This window comes from Lagenorhynchus albirostris, chromosome 3 (genome assembly GCF_949774975.1).
Source record: "Lagenorhynchus albirostris chromosome 3, mLagAlb1.1, whole genome shotgun sequence".
Lineage (NCBI taxonomy): Eukaryota > Metazoa > Chordata > Mammalia > Artiodactyla > Delphinidae > Lagenorhynchus > Lagenorhynchus albirostris.
This window is the reverse complement of record NC_083097.1, coordinates 153,715,204-153,742,651: the sequence shown is the minus strand read 5'-3', so window position 1 is coordinate 153,742,651 and position 27,448 is coordinate 153,715,204. Positions and strand designations below refer to the sequence as shown.

Sequence of the window (27,448 nt, the reverse complement as noted above, 5' to 3'; positions counted from 1 at the left end):
GTCTTGTTTATGGTTTCCTTTGCTGTGAAAAAGCTTTTAAGTTTCATTAGGTCCCATTTGTTTATTTTTGTTTTTATTTCCATTTCTCTAGGAGGTGGGTCAAAAAGGATCTTGCTGTGATTTATGTCATAGAGTGGTAACATTGATCTTAAGATCATGATTATTTTATATACTTCTAAGAAGTATATAAAAACTGTAGCAAATTATAATTCCCAGATGCCACTTACAGATGCTAAAATCTATAGAATAATTGCATGTCCTAGAATCATTGAAATAATATTAGCTTCTCATTGAAATGGTGCCCTAAGGAACACAGTTTGGGAAATGCTGACCTTTCGTATCAGCATTAAGTACAATGCTGGCTGTGGGCTGAAACAGGCCTTGCAGCCTGGGCTGTAGGTTCCTGTTACTTCACGTGTCCCAGGAGACCTCACCTGGTGTCCTCCCTGCTTCACAGCAAGGCCTTACCAGAGGCTGGTGGGAAAGAGGCATAATAAAGGTTTGGATAAAGGAGGTAGTAATGGTGGTGTTTATGGTGGTTTTCTATTTCAACTAGCAGGAAAGTGTTTTGGTCTTTTCTAAGTGTATGTGTGTGTATACATCTTTTGTACTAAAATGGGCATGAAGCCTACTTTCTCAAATTTCAGAATTACTGTTTGGTGTATTGATGAGAACATGGACTTTGGACCAAAACCCTCAATCTTGGCTCTGTCTTTTATGAATGGTCAGACTCTGGCAAAGGCAGGCAAGGTTCAGGAAGGACCAAAGGTCTGGAGACACTTGCCCCATCTAAAGGGAGCAGACTTTGAATGGCCCCAAAGAGGGTTGGGGGAGCAGTCTGGTGTGCTCAGATCTGCTGGTTTTTTAGAAAAGCTAGAAATTCAGATTTTTATGGGAAATTTCCCAGTTTTAAAATGTTGGCAACGAATTCCTTTATTCTGTACAGGCCCAAAACATTGTGTAGATCAGTAGACCTTGCCTTTGGCCACCAGGGCTGCTGATGACAGCCATGTAAAAAGTGCTCAGTGGGCAAGGATTCCCTCAGGAGGGCCACCGAGAGCTGAAATCTACCATCACCGCTTCGCCTTGCTGACCCTTGAGAAAACAGCTCAAACGGGGGAGTAAGTAAGAAATGGGGGTGGTTAGCCAGTCATTATTGATTACATCATCCTAGGAAAGACAGGAAACAAGGTGTAGCTACCTTGCATCAGAAGCAAAGAAGAATTCCACTGCTTTATCGCCTACAGCATGAAGGCAGGTCGAGCTGTCCAGCCTCTTCATCCTTGTTTTACAGATATTCTTCACATTCTCAATATTGCCTAGCAAATGAAGGAAAGGATCACAAATCCCATTAGACTATTTTCTTGGAACAACACGAAGAAGCCAATTTCCCCTTTGAATATGTGTGGGAGAAATGGGCAATTTTTAGCTTTGGCTGCATCAGCCAAATTGTGTAAAAGATCCCCAAATAGTAAGAGCACTGAATCGGCTATGAACAAAACAAACCAAATCAACACTCCAATCAGGGCACAGGTGCCTTTATATAACAGAACCACAGCAGCAGCTCCCTCAACTTGGGTATGTGCTTGAAAATATCCACAAGAAAAAGCTTTTGAAAAAATGGAGCCAAGTCCCAGTTGCAGGAAAACCTTTTGGACCTGGCCCTAGCAGAGTGAAGGAAGGCATCCTGCCTCTGAGGGGAGCTGCTGGCACCAGAACAGTGCTGCGCTGTTCAAGTCCTTCTCAAGAAACTTACGTGTCCTGTATAAGATGGGGATCTGTTCTGTGGAGAGTTTATATTTGCTCCTCACTCCAATGAGCAGGGGGCTGCCTCTCCTGTAGGGACAAGAGGGAATCGAGTTACCCATTGCCTTGACACCCTGGGCCTGGCTGGATGTCCTCTGAGCACTGAAGAGAGGGTCCCCGCATCTAGCCCTCTCCCCAGTGCAAAGTGCTCCCAAGACATGCCAAAGTTTGTCCCAGAATTTATAGAGCCACTAATTATAGACATTTTAGAAAAGTAAAGCTTTACTGCTTCTTCACACTATCTTCTTCTGCAAACTAGTAATAACATGGTAATAGATTTTAAAAGGAGTTTCAAAATTTGATAGGGACCAACTGGCATTTTATAATTCTCTGATTTGAAAGACTTAAATTCCAAATGGTAAATTAGTTCCTGTCCCAGAAAAAAATAAAATCATAATATATTCACATAATTTCCTGCCTAGATACTATGACAGTCTGGTCCACAGGTGCATTCTCAATGGCTCCCCAGTGTCTTCACAATAAAGCCTGCAACCACAGGGCAACCTAGATCCTGCAGAGCTGGGCCTCTGCCCACCTCCCCACTCCCCACCAGCTCTCGAGTTTCATAGGGCAGTGTCCCTACAATCTTGTTCGCTCTTGTCACCCATGCCTGGTACACAAAAGGTGTCAGTAAGCACACACTGAGACTAGAAGAACCTCAAGTCCCACCAGTGCCCCTCCCCGTCACCATCCTGGCCTAACTGCAGATCCCTAAAGCGCCACAATCACTCTGGGCTCCTTGTCTTTGCTCACGCTGCTTTCTCTGCCTGCCTTCCCCAGGCTGACACCTGCTTCCCCTTAGGCCCCCCGTGCACTGCCTCCCAACCCCCATCACAGAGCATCACCATCTTCTGCCCTGCTCTGTCCTCCTGCACAACTGTCCAGTCCTTAAGTCAGGGGTCCCCAACCCCTGGGCCACAGTATCAATCCGTGGCCTATTAGGAACCAGGCCACAGAGCAGGAGGTGAGTGGTGGGTGGGCAAGTGAGCGAAGGTTCATCTATATTTACAGCCGCTCCCCATTGCTTGCATTACTGCCTGAGCTCTGCCTCCTGTCAGATCAGCAGTGGCATTAGATTCTCATAGGAGCACAAACCCTACTATGAACTGCACATGCGAGGGATCTAGGTTGCCCGCTCCTTATGAGAATCTAATGCCTGATGATCTGAGGTGGAGCTGAGGCAGTGATGCTAGCACTGGGGAGTGGCTGCAAATACAGATCATCATTAGCAGAGAGGTTTGACTGCATAGAGACTGTAATAAACCAACTGCTAGAGACTCATATCAAAATCCTATTGGTCACACAGAAACGAAGACCCAATACAGCCATAAATAAACAAATAAATTTAAAAAAACAAAACAAAACAAAAAAACCCTATTGGTGACTGGCAAGCGAAAACAAGCTCAGGGCTCCCACTGATTCCCATAATTCCCACTGCATTATGGTGAGTTGCATAATTATTTCATTATATATTACAATGTAATAATAATAGAAATAAAATGCACAATAAATGTAACGTGCTTGAATCATCCCGAAACCATCCCCCCTGCCACTGGTCCGTGGAAAAACTGTCTTCCATGAAACTGGTCCCTGGTGCCAAAAACGTTGGGGACTGCTACCTTAAGGGTAGGACCAGGTTGGGTGTCACTAGGTCCCCAGGGCTCAGCACACAGTAAATACTCAACAAATATTAGTTGGATGGATGGATAGATAGATGGGTAGATAGATGGTCAGATTGATTGATGGATGGATAGACAGATGGATAGATAGATGGACAGATAAATGGGTAGATAGACAAATGAGTGGATGGACAGATGGACAGATGGGTGGATAATCCACCCATCTGAATATAAAATTATAGGATGGCACTCACATGCCCACTTATGTGAATCCACACATTGCTGGGGGCCACAAGGGCTCTAACAGAAGGACATGTGGGCTGACCCAGGCCCTCTCAGCTGATTCCTGAATCACACCTGGCATGAAGGTGATGAAGCTTGAGCTCTTGGCCTTCAAGGCCTCTTCTTTACTGGATTCAAATCAACATTCATTTTTGTTCCTAATTTCATGTTCATAATTTTGCATGCTTTTTCTAAAGGGAATCTCTGAAGTTGACCTGAAACCTGGACCTGCCCTTGCTATACAACTTTATTTTTAGTTTGAATTTGTTGTCAATTTCTAAAAACAAGTCTAGAGATTTCAAATAAAAATCCAACTTTCTAGTTTCTCTTTAAAAAAATCAGAAGCTCCAGCCACAGAGCTGGTGGGGTACATTCTCTGTGGCTAAGCCACAGTTGTCTCTTAGATAGAGTGAGCACCTTCTGTTTTGCCAGAGGCCCTTGTGCCTCAAGCTAAGTGATTTTATTTTATTTGTTACTGGAAATGTCAATGAGTTCTGCCTCACCTTGTGGCCACGGCTTCTCCGGGGTAGTGGATGCTCTTGAAAACCAATGCAAATGCGCCTTCCTGAAAAGACGGGAAAGGAGAGTGAGGAACAACTTACTCTGGCTAAGCTAGGTTGCTGCAGCTCAGCCCACTACCCCAGACAGCTCTCCCTGGGAGCCTCTTCACTGCGGGCAGTCCTGGGGTCACTCACCCAGGGTGCTGAATGTAGGACAGCTTGCGCAGGGTGATGTCAGGAGGGGAAAGTGAAACAGGCGGTACCACAGTCAAGTATCAAAGACCAGAACTTGTGGATTTCATTGTAAGCAATATAAACCTCCCTGTCCAGGCCCACAAGGAACAGTTCCCAGCTCTGTGATGACCTGGGTGGACTGCTGCAGTTAGAACCTCAGGAAATGAGAACCATAGTCAGGGGTCCTGCCCTGGGCCTCAGGGATGGTGCCTACTCAGGGAGCAATTGTGAGGATTAAAGGGGCTAATCCACGACCTAAGTTTAGCTCAACACACGTTAGTGTCCGGGTTCAAATCATGGCTCCACCCCTTAACTGGGCAATCACTGCAGCCTTCTTTGTGTCTCATGGTGAATGGAAATGAGAATAGTCCTACCTTGTATGGCTTTTGTGAGCTAATGCATTTTAAATGCTTAGAACAGTGCCTGACATATAGAGACACATCAGAAGTATGAGTTGTTACAATTATTCCTATGGCAACGACTGCCATTTGTGCTCTGTGCCTCAGCTTGTTGGTTTGTGCAAACCAGAGTTACAATATAGTTCTCCTAACTCAAGACTCCAAACGCTCTTCCTATTTAAAAGTTCAATGCAAAATTCTCTCCTACATTCTGACCATCCTGTACTAATCATGACCCTACTTGACTTTATGTACAGCCAGCTATAAATCTGGATTTACAAGGTTTGGAAAACTTGGCAGACCTCATGGCCTCATGCTATGGCCAGTTTGCCAACTCAGTAACACAACCAGAGAGACCCCAGGGCCAGCATCTCCAGGTCCCTAAGGGCCTTTCAAACTGCCCAAAATGAAGGGGCTTTAGACAGAACCTGAGGAGCCTGACATTCACCCTGCTGGTTTTGTCAGCAATGAAGTAGGACTAAATAGAAAAACTCTTCCCGTTCTCTGCCAAAAAGAGCCCTGTGTTGCTTCAGATAAATCACTGAAGTTTAAAAGTGCCATCACTGAGAGACATTCCCAAAATTTAAAATTACAAATGGAAAAGAGAAAGTACTATGCTGCAAAACTATATTGGTTTACTGTATATTAGTTATGGGACAGGCTTTTATTTATAAATATGTCCTCTAAATTAAGGTCCCCCAAAATGGGAGTCATAGGGCAAAGGGTTTGACTTACTTTTAAAAAAAGACTGAAAACACCAAAGGGTCATATATTTTAAACCACAGTGTTGTACCCAAAGCAGCCTCTGACCCCAGATGTTCTAGATTCTCGGCCCTGAACAGTCTCCAAGCTGTCTCCATCTCAGGGGAGCTATTGGACAGCTTTGATGCTCAGAAGGATGGATTCTAGTAAGTCTGGAGCCCTCTCCTCCTCCCTCCACCGTCCCATGGCGGGCCTGGGTCTGCTCTACCTCCTCCTCCAACGAGGTGTCTCTCTTGGACAATCCCTCCACAATATGCCTCTTTGCAGGGACCTTGTTCCATGGGTCCAGCCCTCCGGGACATCACCAATCTCTTTCTCCCACCTGGATCATTCATTTCAGCACACAGACATGATCTGATATCTCCTACCACAAAAATACAATCCTGCCTCAGAACTGCAACCCTCTCCCTTCACTGGGCCATTTCTTTGCACCCTTCTTCTTCTACAACCAAACTTCTCAAAAGTCCACACCTGCTGTCTTTATTGCCTCTTCCTTCCTTCTAACTCCACTCAGTAAGGACTTGTGGGCATTTCTCCCACATGACGAATAACTGCTTTACTGAAACAGGAGGAAAGACTACAATCCTAAGTCTCCAACATCAGTTAAATTCATCTTGGGTATGTATGCACACAAGTCAACAATGCACACAAGTCAACTGATAAGATGACAACATGAACTGCCACAATCAAGGTCCCTTGTGCAACACACCATTGGTAGAAGCCACAGATCAGAAGGCCTATCACCATTTCAGAGATGTTAAAACAAAGCAAAGCAGTTTCTATTTGATGTTTACTACCAAAACCTCAGAACTTCTCCCAATTCTACAAGGATGTAACATTTTAAGGCCAGGCACTGTAGATGAGCCATCTTTAATCCTCAGGTACTTGGTGCAAGTTTGCCTAATAAATGTTTATAAAAACCGAAGGAATGAAGGGATGATTTAGATAAGTGAGACTTGTAACTCACCAACTGCTGAATGACTCTCTCAACCAGTGTTGAAAATGTAATGTCCTCAGTTTCTCTGTTGTCGAACACATATTTAATCAGCTTGGCGATGGTCTCTGTATCTGTTTCTGACTCAAACTCATAGCCTTTGCTTTCCTGGAATATTTGGTTGGACAGAGTGTCAGATAATGGTTGTTGTGCAATGCTGGCCTGGCCAGCTCCCTCTCCTCCCTTATGATTTGTCCTTGGAGTGACTTAAGGCAAGAACAAGGAAAACGGGGAAGGGATGAGAAATGTTTGCCTGAATCCCACAGCCTAACACAGCTGAGTCATTGTAGTCTTCCCTGAGATCATCCCGCCTCAGAAGCTTGTCCTTGCCATTAATCTGGACATTGCAAAATAACAGCAATCAGAATGATCAAATACATTGAGTCAAATCCACCCACCTCCCAACCAATACCACAACCTCTTCATACCTTAAACTCTCGCCGCCTGCATTCCCACCCCACATTCCATTTGGTGTATGAGTTGGTATGTTATTCAGTGCAGATACTTTAATAAAAAGAAGTTCATGTTCTTTTGATTCTGCTCTGACTCTGCAACGGTCTTTGAGGTAAATGAGAATGCCCTGCTCTCTCCTCCAGCAAGATCTGGGGAGGAGCCTGAGCTGGGGATGAGTTTTGGGTCTAATGTGGTGACGTGGCCAAGAGTGGACCTCAATCAGCTTCTGCCTTTTTTTCTGGAGGGAAATGAGCTGGTTGGAAAGTTTCTGGGAAAGACCAATACCACTTGACTTAGATGTTACCCAGGGGAAGTATCTTACCAGAAATTTCCTCAGGTCTTTGTAATTTGTAATGATCCCATTATGGATGACCACGAATTCTGGAAGAAAAGTTTAGTCAAGAGAGAAATGCTATGAAGAAATGAAGTTCAACTCAGATGTGAAGAAAGACAATTTGACAGCTTGAAACCTACAAACTCTGCTCATACAGACACTTGTGTTAAGCAAACTGCATTTACAGGGATTAGAGCTGACATCTGCCATGACTGCAATTTAAACCCAAGGAAATAACACATTTCTCTTTTGATAAAAAGCATCCACCAACCTGGCCACGCACTGAGCTCTGACTTGTGGCCTACAGTAGCATGAAATAGGCTTTGGTATTTATGTCAAAAGGGATGATTAACCCTTCATTATCTATTAACTGTCTTCACAACCATCCCGTTCTCCATTGTTTTCATATCTATTGTGACTTTATTTCTTCACATTATTTTCTTAACCCTGTCACATTTTCTTTCATCTCAGCCTATTGTCTTAACTTCTCATCATTAATTTGTTTCCTAGAATCTGTGTTTTCTTTGTGAAAACTTCTTTGTGTAATTTTCATATGCAGTGTAGTTGCTGGGTATAAGTCTTCCTTAAAAGTATGCTCTGGGCTTCCCTGGTGGCACAGTGGTTGAGAGTCCGCCTGCCGATGCAGGGGATGCGGGTTCGTGCCCCGGTCCGGGAAGATCCCACATGCCGCGGAGCAGCTGGGCCTGTGGGCCATGGCTGCTGGGCCTGCGGGTCCGGAGCCTGTGCTCCGCAGCGGGAGGGGCTACAACGGTGAGAGGCCCGCGTGCCGCAAAAAAAAAAAAGTATGCTCTTTAGATATCACTGATAAGTCGTTGGAGAAATTTTACAAATCTTTTCTTATTTCCCATGTTGTTTTATTTTCAATTACTCATCCTGAGTCACGGCAGGCATTTCCAAATTTGGGTGTGGGGGCAATCTCCTTGGAGCCTAGCTGCTTTGGGGACACAGAATCATTGTCTGCAGTGAAGCGGGGGTTCACCCTATCATCTCAGTGGGCAGGAGGCTGAGGTTGAGGTGGCGACATTTCAGGGCACATGGTCTTGGTACAGTGTGTTACCTCAGCCAACACTGTTGCTCCAGGGACCAGCCTCTGCATCTGGCTTGGGGTTTGGCTGGATGTATATCGTAGGTCCTCAGCACCGTGGGGTCTATTGTCCCCCTCCTGAGTGCAGGGTGCCTGATCCTGTAGTGGGGCGTCTCATGGCTCAGGGCATGGACCAGATGCAAGGAATGGTCCCCAGCAAAGAAACCTCACTACCCAAGTCTCTGACCATGTAGGTGTATGTATAGCCTGGTCCCTGTGCTATCTCTGGCTGCTCTGATGAGAGAGGTGCATGGGGCCCTCCTGTTCTCTCCGGGAGGCTTTCCTTTCCAAATCGGGCAGGGTGAGCTGCCTCCAGGCACTGCAGTGTCCACAGGGGCAAAGGACACTGACCAGGGAGGTGCTGCTCTCTCCTGTGGCCTGACTTCCAAGATAATTAATGGCAGTGAGGCGTGTCAAGTGTTTAGCTAATAGTAAATACCCTACAGCTACTCTTACTCTAATATGAGGCTTGGCAAGAACCTGCATTATGCCACATTCTGGAGTCGGCTTGGGGTGGAGGATCCCAGCTGACTCCAGAAATCACTCTCTCCACCGGACACCCTCTCGCATCATGCCCAGGTGTGGGTCATGGGTGCTTCTGACCTGACCAGGCCCAACCCAGAGTGGAGACCCACTAGAAGGCCCAGTCTCCATCTCATATGCCCATGTGTCCTACTGCCAGAGGCCTGACACCCCTGGGTGCTGACCACAGAGTCCCTGAGAGCTACCAGTGGGAGCTCCAGACCTACCAGTCCTTCCCCCGTCAGAGGAGACTGGGACATCATTTAAGAGAACCACCACATAAAGAATTGTCCTGGGGGCTCAGGCAAGTGATGTGGACCCATGAGCTGGGGCTGACATGGTGAGGGGGGAATTGGGAGAACTGGGTGGCCCTCGTTACAGGGACCAGGATTGGAGCAGGCACCTCATATGTTAAACAAGATCAGCACTGCCACCTGCCCTGGCTCAGGACCACTCTCTTCAGGGGCAGGGATGGGTATAGCTGGACGAGGAAGGAACCCCAATCTTTCCTCAAGTGCCCAGCCCTCTGGAACACTCTGGTCCCTAACTGAGGAGCAGTGCCCAGGCCTTCAACCCTTTACACCACCAAGTCCCACTCAGGCTGGGTCCCCAGAGCCAAAGGCATTCATGGGAAGTGCCACTGTTTTCCTGTGGATGCCTGCAGGGTCAGCACTACCAGGGTCCAGGTTGAATTTGCCTCCTTTCTAGGGCCCAGTGCCAACAGTTTGGATACTCGGGGAAGACAGGGATGCTGAGAAGCCAGTTGGTGGTGGGTGTGGATCAACCCTGGCACAGGTCAGGGCCAGGCACAACTACTAGGACAGGGGAGCAAGGCTATACTACATACCGTTGCCTTTGTCTGAGCGCTGTGGGTGGCTGTTGACAGCATTGGGAACCCCGTGGGTGGCCCAGCGTGTGTGGGCAATGCCAAAGTGGGTCTCAAACTCCACTTTTAAGTCCATGCTGTCCTGTTCTAGATGAAGGAAAAATAAGTTTGCCGCACTTTAAGCATTGACATGGTACTGTTACATGAGGTGACTTCATTACATGAAGACACATCAGCTACACCAAAAGTACATCCCACCATCAACCACAAAGGCCCCATTCTGGAGAATTCTGCCAGACCCTTGCTTTAGTTAGTACTTATCAGTAATCTAACTCACTTAACTGAAATAAACTTACTTTAAAAAGAAAATTACAGGTCCCTACCATAAATGGAAAAGCAGTATCATTTGCCAGAAACATTAAAATACATAAGTACTAAATATTGAAAAAAAAATTCTCAGTGCACCATCACCTGAAATAAACCATCCCACATTCTGGGAAACAGTTTTGCAACATGGACTTAACCCTCCTATTTTTCCATGCTTGGGTAGGTTAATATTTTTAGTCTCCAATGCTGTTGGAATTAAAGATTTTAAAGTGATCCAGGCTGCGATTATTACTCTGACTTGGAATGTCTTTCACATACTGTAAAGTTCTTCATCAAGAGCCTTGACATTTCCTCTTTTCTTGACTAGCTGGATATGTCTTTCTTTGACTTCGTTATTATTTCCATCGATTGCCACACCTGTAACATAAACATGATTTTTTGTACTGGAATTTAAGTTTTGTCTCCCATGCTTCATTACAGGGAATGACCCTGGGTGAGGGCTATACAGAACTGTGGATTTATTAGTTCTTATTCCCCAGGCTTGCTACCCAGAAGAGAACTAGACAGTGTTAGGATATTGACTTGGAAAGAGGAGGCTGTGACTGTGACAGTGCTAACCAGCAATCAGGGAACATGTACCTAGAACCCAGGCTGTGGCTGCCTCACCCCGGCTTTTAACCAGGGTAATTCTCGAGTTTGCCTGCAGGAGAGGTGCCACCACGTCTGCCACCAAAGGCAGTGGGCTCATTTAAGGACATTTGTGCACTTTGCATTCTGCTACTTTAGCTGGTGTTTCCATTGCACTAGTGTTCCTGCAATCTTTCATCTGACTTGCTTTCTATTAAGAATTTATAGGAATATATAATTATCTGGCTCTCCTTTTTCTCCTAAGGCTACTTAATTAAAAATGGGAAACAGACTAAATATCCACCTGTTATGTGGATGAAGGAGTAAACTCTGAGATAGGCATCCAGTGGAGGACTGTGCAGCCACTTAGAAAGATTATGTTAGGAAGTGTTTAGGATAATGGAAAAAAACAATGTAAGTGCAAGAAGAAGAACACAAAATTACAGAATTGCATAATTATAATTAGATAAAACAATAAATATCTGCATGACACCTCTACCATCCCCAGACCCCAGACAACCACAGGAGGGACACAGATATTGATGGGGGGTGCTTGTGATGGATATTTTTTTACCTTTGTTTTTTCTTTCTACTTTTCTATAGAAATTTTCAAATTTGTTTAATGAACAAGTATTATGTTTATATGGCAGCAGCCTGCAAAGCCTACCTGCTGAGTCATAGCCTCTATACTCAAGCCGCTGCAGTCCCTTGATGAGGGTTTCAAAAATCTCCTTCCTTGTCCGGGGGACTCTGTAGTTCATGTAGGCGAAGATTCCTATTAAAAGAGGGAAAACCATATGTTTATAAAACAATTGGTTCGTGTTTAGAAGAAAACACTTCTGGGGAAACAGATACCAGTGGAGGCGCATCGCTGAAGGGCTTCCAGGCTGCCTGCAGAGGAAGGTGTGGCCTTCCCCAGACATAATGGAAGAGCAGAACTCCCTTCCTGCTTCTAGAAGGACATTGTATGCAGCCCTCCTGCAGTGACAAAAGGACTCACAAAGCATGTGAAGAACACACTCACACACCATGGCCTTGCCATTCCACTGTGGAGAATTTCTCCTATGGACATACTCGAAGAAGACGCCTTTCATTGTGGCAACATTTATAACAGAAAAGATCAGCAAAACAAAGTAACCACCTAGGGCCATCTGGAAGTCCCCGCTATGTGTACTCCTTGGTTTGCACAGAACACACCTGAGAAGAGTCAAAAGGAGGTCACCCCAGCCTCCTGTGACAGGTAGGAACAGGGGCTGGGGCCTTTGCTCCACTTTCCACTTGGCCCTACTGCTTGGAGTATTACCATCAATAAGCACTACTTTTACGACAGCAAGCATAAAATCATCTCTTGGCCTCATAGAGAATCCTTATCTTCAAGGGAGGCCCACCAGCCTAGAAGATTTTGTTTGGCTTTATTTTCTGCATTCATATATTAAAATAATATTTTCCCAAATAGGAAGAAACAGTCATCATGTTGGTTCTTTCCAAACTCCTCCACTTCCCTGCTTGAGACTACAGACCCTTGGTCTGTCTCTATCCTGCTCTGTGAGTGTCCCATCCCATTACCCCTCTGTCCTTTTGCCCTACACAGGAAAACCTCCCTTCTCAAAGTTCAGCTCCAACCCCACCTCCCAGGGCAGGCTTGTCCAGGCCCTGGCCAGAAGTGTTCACCTGCTCTTACATCCTGAGACATCTACATCCCCTGACAAGGTCACAGGCGTCTTGGCACATGGTCCTTGTTCAATAAATGTATGTGGATAGAATGACCATGAATCTGTATTAAGCAGGGAAGCAACAATATGGATCGTGAAAAGGAACTCATCTTATTGAGAACTCACTATATGCCAGGCACTGGGCTAAGCACTGCTACACAGGTATCAATCAAAGCTTGAAGCAGTCTTAGAGGTTGGACCTGCCATTACCCTCCCCTTACCTTCTGGAACTGGGCCAGAGTCAGGAGTGAAACCAAAGAGACCTGATTTTAGGACTTAAATGATACTAACCTCTGGGCAGCACTGCCTCGGGGATGAATAGGGTTAAAAGAAGGTTTATTTTCTCAATTTTAATTTTTAAATTTTATTATTTTTAAATTTTCTCAACATTTTTCTGGTATGACAGAAAGGTCAGCAAAATTTTAAAATTTCCAGATACCTGTACCTGCACTCCCATGTTCATTGCAGCATTATTTACAATAGCCAAGACATGGAAACAACTTAAGTGTCCACTGATGGATGAATGGATAAAGTAGCCATGGAATATATATGTAGTATTATTTTTATTAATTAATTAATTTTATTTATTTATTTTTGGCTGCGTTGGGTCTTTGTTGATGTGCGTGGGCTTTCTCTAGTTGTAGCGAGTGCGGGCTACTCTTGGTTGCAGGCTTCTCATTGCAGTGGCTTCTCTTGTTGTGGAGCACGGGCTCTAGGCGCACGGGCTTCAGTAGTTGTAGCACGTGGGCTCTGGAGCGCAGGCTCAGTAGTTGTGGCACATGGGCTTAGTTGCTCCACGGCATGTGGGATCTTCCTGGACCAGGGCTCAAACCCATGTGCCCTGCATTGGCAGGCAGATTCTTAACCACTGAGCCACCAGGGAAGCCCTATATATGTAATATTAATGGAATATCATCCAGCCATAAAAAAGGAGGAAATCCTGATGTTTGTGACAACATGGACGAATCTTGAGGGCAATACGCTAAGTGAAATAAGTCAGACAGAGAAAGACAAATACTGTATGATCTCACTTTTATATAGAATCTAACCAAAAAACTAACTCATAGATAAAGAAATCAGATTGGTGGTTGCCAGAGATGGGGGATGAGAGGTGAGCGAATTAGGTGAAGGTGGTCAAAAGGTACAAACTTCCAGTTATAAGATAAATTCTGGTGATGTAATGTACAGCATGGTGGCTATAGTTAATATTCTATTGTATATTTGAAAGTTGCAAAGAGAGTAGATCTTAAAAGTTCTCATCACAGTGAAAAACTTTTAACTACGTGAGGTGATGAATGTTAACTAATCTTATTGGGGTAATCATTTTGCAATATGTATATACATATACACATACATATGTAACATATACCAATACATATATACATATACAAATCATTATGTTGTATATCTTAAATTTATACAATGTTATACATCAATTATATCTCAATAAAACTGGGAAAAATATTTGCCAGATATAAACCTTGGAGAGGGCAACCTGCCTGCAGATAACTAAGGGATGATCGTGATTATACAGCAAACCACATGTCATATCTCTGTAATATCTGTAATGACTCTAGGTTATATTCAAGTCAATATAGTATTTTTGAATGAATGATTAATCTAAATGATTTAAATTAAATGATTAAAGCAAATATTATACTCCTAAGCAGTAAGTAGGGTCACATCATAGAAATTTAACTTGCTAAAATTAATCGAGACACAGTCAAAAAATAGGCGATGAGATTATACAGTGCTAAAAATTATATTTTGCATTCTTAGGTACTGTATGCTACTGTACACAGGATATATTTGCACACAAGTATTAAGGGGCAGGGTTTATATTTAAAAACATGCACACTGTGGTTTCTGAGCAGTTACAGATGTTTTCTTTTAAAAATGGCCAAGGATAATTTTGGCAGTCAGCTATTTTTGTCTTCTAGGTCAGGTGAGAAGCGCTTCCCCAGCTTAGCATCTGTGCTTCAAGAGCTCACAATTTACCCTACGCTTCAAACCTAAACACTTCTGGTCAGAGGATGTATTTTTGTCACCTTACATATATATAAAAAAAAAAGACAGCTACTTTTTAATGTAAATTTTTTAACAGCTTCATTGGGATACAAGTCACATACCATAATATTATCCCATTTAAAGTGTACAATGCAATGGTTTTTGAGTATATTCACAGAGTTGTGTAGCCATCACCATAATCTATGCTTAGGTAAAACTTTCTATAACATTAATTTTTCTGCAAAAAAATCAGGAAGTTCCCTGGAGGGATATGGTCAAATTCCAGTCAATGTAAAGAGCACATAGCTATGGGAGGTGGCTATATGAAGGATGGAGCAACTCACAAACCATTTTTGTAGTCTTTTAAACTGCAAAACTCTCCTGGCACCTTGGGAATTATTCTAGAATTATACCTGCACCCTCACAAAGGGGAGCTAACAGTCATTGCAGATGACACAAAGGCCCATACACCAACTCTTGTTTTTCTTTTGGTGGGGGGGGCTGGGTGGAGACAATGTATATTTCCAAAAGTCAAATTATTGTCTATTTTTCTCCCATAAGCATGGAATAAAAGATATATATTTTTTATTCTATTTTGTTCAGTGGCCTTGTCTTCTTTGTTGGCTTTATGCCTTAAAAAAATAATACACAGTTTTATATACAATCTACTGTCTTCTTCAACTTCTTTTTATTTATTTGTTTGGCAAGAATTCATCCTCTTATTCATTCTTTTGAAAATATCTAGAGCCTTTTTCCTACATGGCATTCACTCTGTTAGGTCTTACAAATATCAAGGAAAATAAAACATACATGATCCTTATAGTCAGAATGAGAGGTGGTCATCAAACAAATATATGCATAAATTATTTTAAATGTTTTGAAAGGAAAAACACCAACTCTTTCAAATCCGAAATTCTTTTACAAGAGCGCTGTATGTTTGCCGATTCTCCCCTGCAATTCCCCGTTCTCTGGGCCAAACTTCACTTCTATGTTTATTTTTTTATTTTTTATTTATTTATTTTTTACATCTTTATTGGAGTATAATTGCTTTACAATGGTGTGTTAGTTTCTGCTTTATAACAAAGTGAATCAGTTATACATATACATATGTTCCCCTATCTCTTGCGTCTCCCTCCCTCCCACCCTCCCTATCCCACCCCTCCAGGCGGTCACAAAGCACCGAGCTGATCTCCCTGTGCTATGCAGCTGCTTCCCACTAGCTATCTACATTACGTTTGGTAGTGTATATATGTCCATGCCACTCTCTCGCTTTGTCACAGCTTACCCTTCCCGCTCCCCATATCCTCAAGTCCATTCTCTAGTAGGTCTGTGTCTTTATTCCTGTCTTACCCCTAGGTTCTTCATGACACTTTTTTTTTCTTAAATTCCATATATATGTGTTAGCATACGGTATTTGTCTTTCTCCTTCTGACTTACTTCACTCTGTATGACAGACTCTAGGTCTACCCACCTCATTACAAATAGCTCAATTTCGTTTGTTTTTATGGCTGAGTAATATTCCATTGTATATATGTGCCACATCTTTTTTATCCATTCATCCGATGATGGGCACTTAGGTTGTTTCCATCTTCAGGCTATTGTAAATAGAGCTACAATGAACATTTTGGTACATGACTCTTTTTGAATTATGGTTTTCTCAGGGTATATGCCCAGTAGTGGGATTGCTGGGTCATATGGTAGTTCTATTTGTAGTTTTTTAAGGAACCTCCATACTGTTCTCCATAGTGGCTGTATCAATTTACATTCCCACCAACAGTGCAAGAGTGTTCCCTTTTCTCCACACCCTCTCCAGCATTTATTGTTTGTAGATTTTTTGATGATGGCCATTCTGACTGGTGTGAGATGATATCTCATTGTAGTTTTGATTTGCATTTCTCTGATGATTAATGATGTTGAGCATTCTTTCATGTGTTTGTTGGCAGTCTGTATATCTTCTTTGGAGAAATGTCTATTTAGGTCTTCTGCCCATTTTTGGATTGGGTTGTTTGTTTTTTTGTTATTGAGCTGCATGAGCTGCTTGTAAATTTTGGTGATTAATCCTTTGTCAGTTGCTTCATTTGCAAATATTTTCTCCCATTCTGAGGGTTGTCTTTTGGTCTTGTTTATGGTTTGCTGTGCAAAAGCTTTGAAGTTTCATTAGGTACCATTTGTTTATTTTTGTTTTATTTCCATTTCTCTAGGAAGTGGGTCAAAAAGGATCTTGCTGTGATTTATGTCATAGAGTGTTCTGCCTATGTTCTCCTCTAAGAGTTTGATAGTTGGAAACACAAAAGACCCTGAATAGCCAAAGCAACCTTGAGAACGAAAAATGGAGCTGGAGGAATCAGGCTCCCTGACTTCAGACTATACTACAAAGCTACAGTAATCAAGATAGTATGGTACTGGCACAAAAACAGAAATATAGATCAATGGAACAGGATAGAAAGCCCAGAGATAAACCCACGCACATATGGTCACCTTATCTTTGATAAAGGAGGCAGGAATGTACAGTGGAGAAAGGACAGCCTCTTCAATAAGTGGTGCTGGGAAAACTGGACTGGTACATGTAAAAGTATGAGATTAGAACACTCCCTAACACCATACACAAACTTCACTTCTGAACTCACGTCAGGCACTTATGCATCTCTGGCTCTGAGACCCAGAACAGCCCCCTTGGTGGGAGGTGCTGCTGCCAGAGCCCCTGGTGGGCTGGAACTGGCTGGAACGGCTAAAGGGTCCTTGCCATCAGGACCACCAGCTGTGTCCACACCCAGCTGGGAGGCTTGGCAGCCACTCAAGCACCATTTGGTTGATTACTGTGGTGAGAGGGGCTGCCAAGAAGTGGTTTTCAAGGTCTTTGTGCAAGAAGGCATAAATCTAATTTTTAACATGAAATCTCTTGCATACCAACCTCTTTTCAGTAAATTCTTTTAAGCACTGTCTCTCTCCTCTCTCTTGGCTGGATTCTCCCTGCACACCACCACATGAAAGTGAATAAAGCAGCACCTATACTGTGCTCTTATTATTTAAAAAAATAATGGAATAGAATAAAGCTGCTTTCCCAGGAATTTTGTTTGCTATTCATATCAGAATTCCCTTCTGGAATCCCATTCATCTGCAATAAAAGCTGCAGTGAGAATCCATTTTTTACCTATGAAATCAGTAAAGATCCACCAGTTTGACAACAAGTGAGAGTTTAAATTTGTACACTCTCTTTGGAAGGCAATTTGGCAATCTCTCAAATTAAAATGTACACATCTGTTGCACAAAGCTTCTGCACTTCTAGGAATGTCTCCAACAGATATCTGTGCAGAGATTCAACTGTGCATGCATTAGGATAGTTGCTCAGCGCTGTCTGTGATAGCTGAAGACTGGGGACAGCCTGATGCCTGGCAGGGCCCAGGTAAGTGGTGGCACGGCCACACGTGGCCACTGTAGGGCCACATGCAGGCAGCCCTATACAGAGAACAAGGTGAAGCTGTGTGTTCTCTTGGAAAACAGGCTACATCTCCAAGATGTGTCAAGGGAAAAAAGTGGCCTGCAGAACATCTGTAAATTACCCAAGGTGGGGCAGGGAGACACATAGCGTGTTCCTGGAAGACCCAAGGAGCAGTGGTTGCCACTGACGAGCATGCTGGACAGAAGGCAGAAACTCCTCTCCCACTGCATGTGTCCCTTTTGTACAGTCAGGATATTTTGCCATGTGCTTGTATGTAGTATGTTACCATGTACCGCTCTATGAATTAGAGAGTGGTGGGTACAGGATTGTCAGCTAGCCCAATCAACTTCACCGTGGCTCCCCAGCTCTGCTCACCTGGAGGGACAACAGCCATGAGAAGGCAGAAAGCAGTCTGAGCACACGGTCCAGTGCGTAAAAAGACAGGGTCAGGGTCACCCCGCCTGGGTTCCTCCTCCCTTGCCTGCTCACTAGTCTGTAACAGCAAGAAGCACAGAGGGTGGCAGCTATGGCCTACCACCTTCGCCAAATATCCATTTCAAATCCCAGCCCACTCCTTGCTTCTGCGTGGCCTGGAGCAAGTCACTGAACTCCCAGTGGAGCGTGGTGATGGCAGCACCTACTTCCTAGGGTTGTTGTGAGAATTCATGGGAGTCTTTGTAAAGCAAGAGGAACAGTGCCTGCTGCATAGTAAGTGTCTGTATCTGTGAAAATGGAGCAGGCAAAGAGCTTCCTCCTCCTGGGGAGCATGCAGCACAAATGCACGTATGTATACAGCACAGAGGAAGCCCCTGAGAAATTATCATTAAATAAAACCACAAGGAAAATAGTACCAGTTTACTGGTATTTATTTTTGGCTTTCTACTTGGGGAAATGATGATTAAACCAAATGTGTGATCTGGTTACAGATTGATTAAGATGTAAATCATCCCATAAACATTTCTCTGGCCCACAGGGGCTTCATCACTGTGCTGCGTGCTGCGAAGTGCCAAGATAGACCAGTCAGGGGGCCTTGCAAGGCGAGTCATGAGAGGACATGATGCACAGGGACCACCCGACCCCTCAGGAGACTTGCAGGCAGAGAGGCTGAGAGCTGAGAGGTGGGAAAGGGGCAGAAGGCTCCTGGACCGGCTCTCTGCAAAGGTGGCCGACAGTTCACCCACAGGCCTTCTCCTCTCCCGATTTTTAAAAAGTTACATGGCCCTGTTTATTTCCTATATAGCACTTCCCTTCTTGTCTGTTGTCTGACTCCCCACTGGATTGTAACCTTCATGAGGATGGAGACCACACGTGTCTTGTTTATCTGTCTTATTCCTTGCTATATTCCCAGAACCCAGCACAGAACCTGGTACATTTTAGGTGCTCAGTAACTACTTTTTGAATGAATGAATACATGAATAAATGAATGGATTTGGTGGGGGGCGTTGATCAGAGAAGGTGACCTTTGAGCTGGGCTGGAGACAGCCACCCTCAACCACGGACAAGCAGAGAGAACCCCCAAGTATAAGCACGAGGGACAGAAAGGCAAGAGAGGTGGGTAGTGCTGAGTCTGGTGTCCCTGAGTGTTAGCTCCTTTCACCAGGGCAGTGAGGCACTGCTCTAAAGGTAACCCTAAGACACTCAAGCACAAAGGCGTATATGCCCCAGCATTACCCACCCCCAACCATCATGCACTGTGAGGACCCTAGGAATAGAGTGGAGAACCTTCTAGATAAATGAACCAGGTCCTGGGGAAGGATCCCGGAACTCCACTGGGTGGGATTGCAAAGTAAATCACAACCACCACTATCACCACTCATGAAGTCTTTCCATGTGCCAATACTTTCATAACCTCATCTTGTCTAATCCTCACAATGCCTATATCCAGGCTGTGGTTCCCATGGACAGACAGGGCATCTCTGGCTCCAGGTCCAAAGAGTTGAGTAAATCACAACCAGGTCCACCTGATTGCAGGGGGCTCATCACTGCTGCCCCCCAAATTAGCATAAGACCTGTCTTAGAATCCTACTCCAAGGGATGAGAAATAGCTTGCAGAGGGGGCCTGGCCCGTGGGGAGATGCCCATCTGGCCTCTGATGGACATACTCAGAGCTCCCCTGGTGAGGTCCAGGCCATGTTGATACACCCTTCCCTGACCCCTGGGAGGTCACTCCTTCCCCGGGACATCCCTGCTTCTAACTCCACCTTTCTCTTCCCATCTAGGCCCCTCCTCACAGGGCAGAGGCAACCACAGCAAGGCTGGCTCCCACTACACACCTCCCTTGACCAAGAGGGATGGCGAAATACCTCCAAGCTGGTTGGAGAGATGCCCAGCCCTGGGGCAGAGGCTGCCTTGGCCCAACCACTGCAGCTCAGTGTATACCCCTTGCCTACACTGCCATCCTAGCATCCAGAGCTTCGAAACAGCTTTTCAGGGTCCCACTCTTAAAACTGATGGGAAAAGTGAGTGAGAAAAGGTTCCAAAGGTAGAAAAATCCAGACAAATTCAGAGGGACTCCAGAAGAGACTGTAGATGTGATGCAGGATGGACACGAGCCCTTTAAGAAGGGACTGTGGCTCCTTAACCCAGCCCACCTGGGGGGGTCTGGGAATTCTAATGTTCCCTCCAAATATGGCTTGAGAGATCATGTAGGAACTCAGGACCAAATGCACCACAGAGGTCCATCCATGCAGGTAGGGGAGCTTCGACCTTCAAGTGACAGATAATGACAATGACAAGATGGAGGGGCAATGTTTCTGGATTCCCAGCCAGAACTAGGATCACTGAACTCCTGGAACCTTCTCTACAACCCCTGGGGTGCTCGGGGTATTGGATGGGGGGAGGGATTGTTTGGGGTCTAGAGGATGAGGGAAGAAGGTCTAAGTTTACAGTGGGTGGGCTAGGGTCCACATTATGATTCTGTGGCTATCGTTTTGGAAAACTTCTCCATCTTTCCAAGAATCAGCTTCCCAATGAAAGACATTGCCCTCACTGTGACTGAGGGTGAACAGTCCCAGGCAGAGATACCACCCGTACCTCATACAGAGTAAGGCTCACTCCACTGGAGCTATTTCACCACCCAGCCAGGATGGGACCCTCTCCAGACCAAGGTCACTCTTTCCACCACCATCCAATGCTTCTCAGAATTGAAGAGGTTGACCTCCTTAGTCCGTGAGTCTACTAGAGATTAGGTAATATTCTAAGTCCCAAATTGGAAGACATGGCCAGTTGGATTTATGCCTCATAAAATTCCTGAGTGTGTGTGTGGCATGCCAGGGGAGGCGGGCAGTATACCCTTCCAGGTGAGGCCCCGAGGAAAGGGAGGCCACTGGGCCAGGAGCAAGGGCTGCAAAAGGAGGCTGTGGCCTCTCTGGATGTCCAGGCCTCCCTTGTGCAGACTGGGGAAGGCCACTTTATTCATGAAGTGGGAAGGACAATTTCTGCTGCTTCCTCACAGAAGTAAGAGTAAAGGTGGAGATCGCTCAGCTGGGTCCTCTCACAAAGGCAGAGGAGTCCCCAGGCCTGGCTCAGGGTCAGGAGGGGGTTGGCTCTTCTGGGGACAGCCTTACCCTGTTTCAGGCCTCCTTGGGACTCCAAGGGTTCAAGTTACCACAACACTCTAATCCCTGAGATAACAGGGGACTCTGCTTCCTGCAGTAAATGTGGGCAAGGCATTTTTCTTTTTAATAGAAAATTCCTGGTGTCCCTGTCCCGTTAGGGCTTCACCAAAACAAAGGGGAAGCAACATACAAATACTCTTAATTGTACTTAAAAAAAACTTTCAAGAAAAAAAAAAGAAGTTCAAACTGCCAAATTCAGCTATGAAAAAGCCAGACTTTTTTTTTCCAGTGAAATATTTCCTTTGAAAATTAAAAAGAGGCAGATGACTAGATTAAATTACTTGGCTTTGCACCTAATGAATCTTCAGAACGTTCTCCCAAGAGTGTTTGTAACCTCAAGTTACTACTCCTTTATAAGCAAATTTTGCTAAATATAAAAATAACTCCTCAATTTAAAAGCACTATTTACTAATCTTATATCACAAAATGTCCAGAAGGTTTCTCAGAACTCGGGAAACCCCTGATGAATAAGACTGATGGGGAAATGGCATGATGATGCGGCGGGGGGAGAAGGAGGATGTGGAGGAGGGTGGAGGCCATGCTGAGCCCCTGCCTGGCTGGCCGCCCAGCTGGCCTCTCTGCAGCTCTCCAGAGAGTGCCATAAAAGTCCCATAAGTAGGGGCAGGGGTGTTAAAGAGCTGCTAAGACTGGCTCCGAAGAGCCAACTGTGTGCATCTCTTCCCAACTCCATGCTCAAGGACCTCATGCTGGTGACCTGAAATTAGCCACGGTGAGAGTATTCACACCATAGAAACTGGCAAACCAAAGAGCTGGTTGTTAAACATTTATCTGCACACTACTGTGTAGGGGGCTCTGTTTCTCAAGGCTCCTATGGCTTGGAGAGGCAACAAGCTAGGCGTCCTGACCCCAGAGTCTGTGCCCCATCAACTCCAGTCCAGTCTCTTCTGAGGCATCCATCCATGAACTGAACTGTTATAAGGAGGAAGGGAGTGTCAAATATGACAGGGTTCTGAGAGCCAAAAGAAGTTTGGGACAAAAGGATGAGCTTTCCCGAGCCAAGTAATCTCCCTGGATTGCTGTTTCCTCACCTAAGACGAGAGGCAAGCGAGTCCCCGTAAGCATTTGACAAGTTCTCCTGAAAGACTGCTGTGCAGTAAACACACTGTGTGTGGGTGCGGGTGTGTGTCCTGGCCCCTCTTGATTCTGGGGAATAAAACCATGCCTGTTTCTTGCAGAGAAGAGATGAGTGGGAAGGGTATCACGTACACACATGGAAAGCAAGATGCAAGATATTTATATGACATGGGAACTGACTTTTAGAGAAAGTATGAACACTATTTGGTCCATCTGGGTGTGTGGCATGATGCCAGTGAAGGAAGGGGTATTTAACTGATGCCTACATTCACCTTCTGACTGGGACCAGAGGAGTTGGGTGTGTGTGGTGCAGATGCTGGTAGCCCTCTGGTCAACATTCTTGTAGCCATCTGGGATTGGCAACACTGGACTATTCTTGCAGAAGGCATCTGAAAGCAAGAACCCAACTGTAGCAGGATGAATAATCGTCCTCAAAAATATTAGGTCTTAACTCCTAGAATCTATCTGTAAATGGAAAAGCGTCTTTATAGATGTGATTAAGTTAAGGATCTTGATATGGGAGATTATTCTAAATTATACAGATGGGCCCTAAATGAAATCACAAGTGTCCTTATAAAAGGGAAGCAGAAGGAAATTTAATATGGAAGAGGAGAAAGTGATGTTACCATGGAAGAGGAGACTGGAATGAGTAGCCACAAGCCAAAGAATGCCAGCAACCACCAGAAGCTGGAAGAGTCAAGGAACAGATTCTCCCCTAGAGCTTCTGGAGGAAGTGGGGCCCTGTTGGCACCTCCATTTTGGCCCAGTAAAACTAATTGTTGGACAACTAGTCTTCAGAACTGTGAGAAAATAGATTTATGTTGTTTTAAATCAGCAAGTTCGTGGCAATTTGTTACAGCAGTCAGAGGAGCTAATACAAAAGATGATGAATTCAAGGCAAGGGCTTTACCTTCTAGCAAAAACTAAGAATTTTTTCTTCTTCAAGTCTTTTTTTCCCGCCTCATAGATGACTAAGTGTAGTAATGAAGGACAGGGAAGATTTAAGAATTCATAGACGGGACATGCAATCCTTTTTGTCACATCCCCAAGCACGCATGCCGCCATGCCCTTCCATATGCTGTGCCCTCAGCCTGGCACACCTATCACCCTCTTCTCTCTGTAGAGCTCATACTTGAAATCAGGCCTGTGACACTGTCCCAGGTCCCTCTCTCTCTTCTGGGGAAAGTCAGTGTCTCTGCTTCCACTGTGCTGGGGTCCCAACCTCAGACTGCATGGGGGCCATCAGGTACCATCAGTGAGTGGGGCAGCTGGGTCAGGGTGGGAGAAATGGGGAGCTTGCACCTGTCATCCCAGGGATCACTGTAAACTATTCAGAAACATGGACTCAGAGTTGCTCATCTTCGATTTTTTCAAGAGAAGTCAAAATCCTACCTATTTAATGTGAAATCTCCCAATTGTGTTATTTGGTAACTACAATAATTTAAAAAAAAAAAAGTTTAAATTCTGTGCACCAAACAGAAAGGTGTCTGGCTGCCGGTTTGATATGGGGCTGCCAGGCTGCAGCTCGTGCCCTAGGTCTTCCCTCTATGGCAACATTTACCTCATGAGTTACTCTATCCCTGGTCAGCCTCTGGACTGCCCCTCCAACTACCTGCCCCTTCTCTGAGGGGAGGACCATGCCCACAGAGCCCCAGGGCCTGGAAAACAGGGCCTCTCCAGGAGCAGTTATTCTCTAGAGTGGGGAAAGTAGGGAGGGAGAGGGAATATAGTAACATTTTCATCAGCAGAAAGTCAGCAAAATGCCAGCAATTCCCAGATGTCAACAAAACCACCCATGAGTACCTATGTGTTGCTTCAGATAAACTCTCAGTTCATTAAAACTTTGAGGGTGATCTGCTTAGTGTGTGGAGGATCAACTAGAACTGGGTCCAGCTTCCTGTGGGAGAAGCAGCAAAGACAAGGGAGAGCAGGAGGCACTGTGAGCCCAGTCATCAGGAACTGATAAGGAAAGGCCTTTAGCTCAACCCCTGCTGACCACTGCGGAACCAGCCCCAGAGATCTGAGCTCTGAGGTGGCTTCAAGCCCAGCAGGGCTACAGCCAGTCCAGAGAAAAGACCTAAAACAACTGCTCAGACAAAGGTATGCACAGACCTCTCTGGGCCTCAATTTCCCCAAATGTAAAGTGAAGAGGTAAGTGGTTTATTCCAGGAGCACCTTCACAATTTTTGTACTATCCTTGTACCAAAAGCACAATCATTTCTTTAATATTTTTCTATAAAACTGACCAAAGTTTTTAAAACTTAAATAAATTCATTACAAAAGAAAACAAACATAAAGGAAAACTAGTATCACTTGCCATATATACACAGATCATAATCCAAAAAAAAAACCCACAAACAAACTACACCAATGGGTTCAATTTTAGCCATCTGCTGCTCTGAGCTCTGAGCCCAGGACAGCTTCCTCCGTGCAAGGGGTGCTCCAGCAAGTGTCAGAAAGATGTTAAAGGCACATTAGCACCCAGCTGAGACTTTCTCTTGGCTACTTGAAAAGGAAATAACTTTCCCATGCAGGAATTCCACAAGACTCCCAGACTTCACTGAGGACTGGAGGGTGGGGTGTGCCAGCAGGGAGCCCTGTTGGGAGGACACAGGTAGTTACAAACCAAAGCTCATCCTTTCCCTAGGGGCCAAAAACACAGCAGCCCTTTAAGAAAGCGGAACAAACTCAGAATTGAGAGTCTGAGCGCCCCCAGGCTCAGAAGGACAACAGAGAAAGGTGGGTATACAGAGGAAGCAGGATGGCTAGGGTGGTGGTAGGGGCGGAGGGCATCTGAGAGGAGGAAGGAGGGAAGCTGCTCATGCTGGAGGGGCAGACCCAGTGGGAGGGTCTTGGTGCACCAGTCTGGCTCTAAGACCACCAGGTGGCCAAGGGCCTTGAATGCCACACTAAGGAGTTTGGAACCCAAAGCTTCTTGGCAAAATTGCCACCTTTGCCTTATCTCTCTCCCCAGGAATGCCTACCGGCAGCCCTATATGTACATTACCAATGACACTCAGGAGTACTGACATTTTTGCTGAGGGTTCAGGAATTTAAATTGATGTCTGCTTGGCCTGGGGAAGGCTGCACCCCAAAAGTCAGCTGCCTGCTCCTTGGTCAGTCTGTCCTTTTTCACTTTTTCAGGAGCGCCTGGCCTCAGAAACAAGGCCTGTACAGACCTTGGCCCACGGCTCACTGCTGGCACACCCGACCCCAGCAGCCCTGAGCACGGTCAGACAGAGGCCTTTCATGGCTTCAAAAGTTCCACCAGGTCCTCCAGCCACAGGAGGCTGGAATGGGAAACTGAATCCCACTCAAGGAAAAAAAAAAAAAAAAAAAATGCACAGTGACCTTTTGTCCCAGCAGAAGTTCTCGGCCCTCTCCCCAGCCAGCGGAGGCGGTCCAGCAAGGAGAGTAAGGAATTGCAGATGTGCGCGCAGGGCCGGGCCGCCCTCCCCACCGTCCCGCAGCCTTGAGGGACCGCGCCCAGTCACCGCGGTATTCGAGACGCCGGGGCCCGACCCCGCTCCCAGTCCAGGGCTCCCTCTCCCAGATTCCGCCCGAAGCTCGGCGGTAGGTGCTGCTTCTTCCCCGCGCCTCGCCGAGAGCTCTTTCCAGCGAAGAGGCGGCAATCCGGAATCAACCTTTCTAGGGACAAGAAGTTCATTTTGGGACGCGAAGAGGACGCACAGGCCCTTCCCAAGCGCACGAGGGGCTGCTCTCGACACCACGGGGACGGTGCAGGTGTGGTCGCCTCTCATCGGTGTTCACGATGGGCTAAGAGCCGCGTTGGGCACCCCGCGCCCGGGATGCGCGCTAGCTTGCGCCTGGCCGCCTTGTGGGCGACTTGGGGGAGCTTTCCTCACTGGACATGGGTTGCGGACACACCTCTGTGTTTCGAGGGTCCAGGCCTAGGACAGGACTAACTCCCTCCCCTCTGTGCGTTCGAGAACGGGGTTGAGCACCCTCCCCTTCACCCCTCCTTGGGACACCCACTCGGCGGCCGGGGCAAGGGGAAGCAGGCCCAGCCCGTGAAAGCCCCTCTGTCGGGGACCAGGGCAAATCGACGCCCCCATCTCGCGCCGTCTCCAGTCCCCAGGGCCCGGCTCTTGGGCCCAGGCTCTGAGAGGCCGGGGCGCCGGAACCCGCGGCCGCCACGGAGGGGGCCGCAGGTGGGCGCTGCACTCACCACACATCTTGGCCGCTCCTCACACCCTTCCCAGCTCTGGGCCTCTACTCTCAGCTGACACTGCACAGCCCCGTGCGCACCTCGCGCTCCTGGACTCTAGCTCCCGCCGCTCGGCCTCTGGCCCTTATAGCTCATAGCCCTCCTCCAGGGGCGGGGTCGAGGCGTGGCCTCCTCCCGCCTGCCCGCTTCCCATTGGCCCCCGGTTGTCGTGACAACGGCGGGCACTTGGCCCCCAGGAGTCTGGGCAGCGGGCTAGGGGCGGCTCCCAGGCGCAAGTCCCGGCTGTAGCACGTGGGCGTCCGGCGTTAGATTCTGGAAACGGGCCGGTGGGGGCAGCACGCTTCCTGAGTTCAGACCCAGACTCAACCAGTGAGTAGACGTGGGACCTTGGGCAGGGGACTGAATCGCTCTGCGCTTCAGCCTTCCTGTCTGTAGAATAGGGATAACAATGGAACCTACCTCCCGGGTCGTAATGTTGTTTAAGGCAGTCTGTGTAAGTCACAGAGTACAATGTCGGGCATAATAACACGTGTTCCGGGTGTGCACCCCTCTGTGTGCCAGACTCCTCTCAGGGCACCAGAGACGCAGCACAAGGTAGGC

At 46.2% G+C, this 27,448-nt stretch overlaps 1 protein-coding gene across 2 annotated transcripts in view; it reads right to left on the bottom strand.

Annotated features, from left to right (window-relative positions):
• The window catches only part of GFPT2 (glutamine-fructose-6-phosphate transaminase 2), a 45,540-nt gene extending 18,581 nt beyond the window's left edge, over positions 1 to 26,959 (bottom strand). Inside the window, exons 1-9 of one of the 2 annotated variants that reach the window (XM_060144390.1) lie at positions 26,849 to 26,959; positions 11,457 to 11,564; positions 10,481 to 10,579; positions 9,857 to 9,982; positions 7,371 to 7,429; positions 6,569 to 6,703; positions 4,211 to 4,272; positions 1,757 to 1,836; positions 1,202 to 1,319 (exon numbers count right to left, since the gene is read on the bottom strand). In XM_060144390.1, the coding sequence (XP_060000373.1) occupies positions 1,202 to 1,319; positions 1,757 to 1,836; positions 4,211 to 4,272; positions 6,569 to 6,703; positions 7,371 to 7,429; positions 9,857 to 9,982; positions 10,481 to 10,579; positions 11,457 to 11,564; positions 26,849 to 26,855 (794 nt within the window). In that variant the 5' untranslated portion in view covers positions 26,856 to 26,959. The remainder of the gene's footprint in view (positions 1 to 1,201; positions 1,320 to 1,756; positions 1,837 to 4,210; positions 4,273 to 6,568; positions 6,704 to 7,370; positions 7,430 to 9,856; positions 9,983 to 10,480; positions 10,580 to 11,456; positions 11,565 to 26,848) is intronic. The other variant, XM_060144391.1, reaches the window with a different exon arrangement.
• Positions 26,960 to 27,448: the final 489 nt, after the last annotated feature.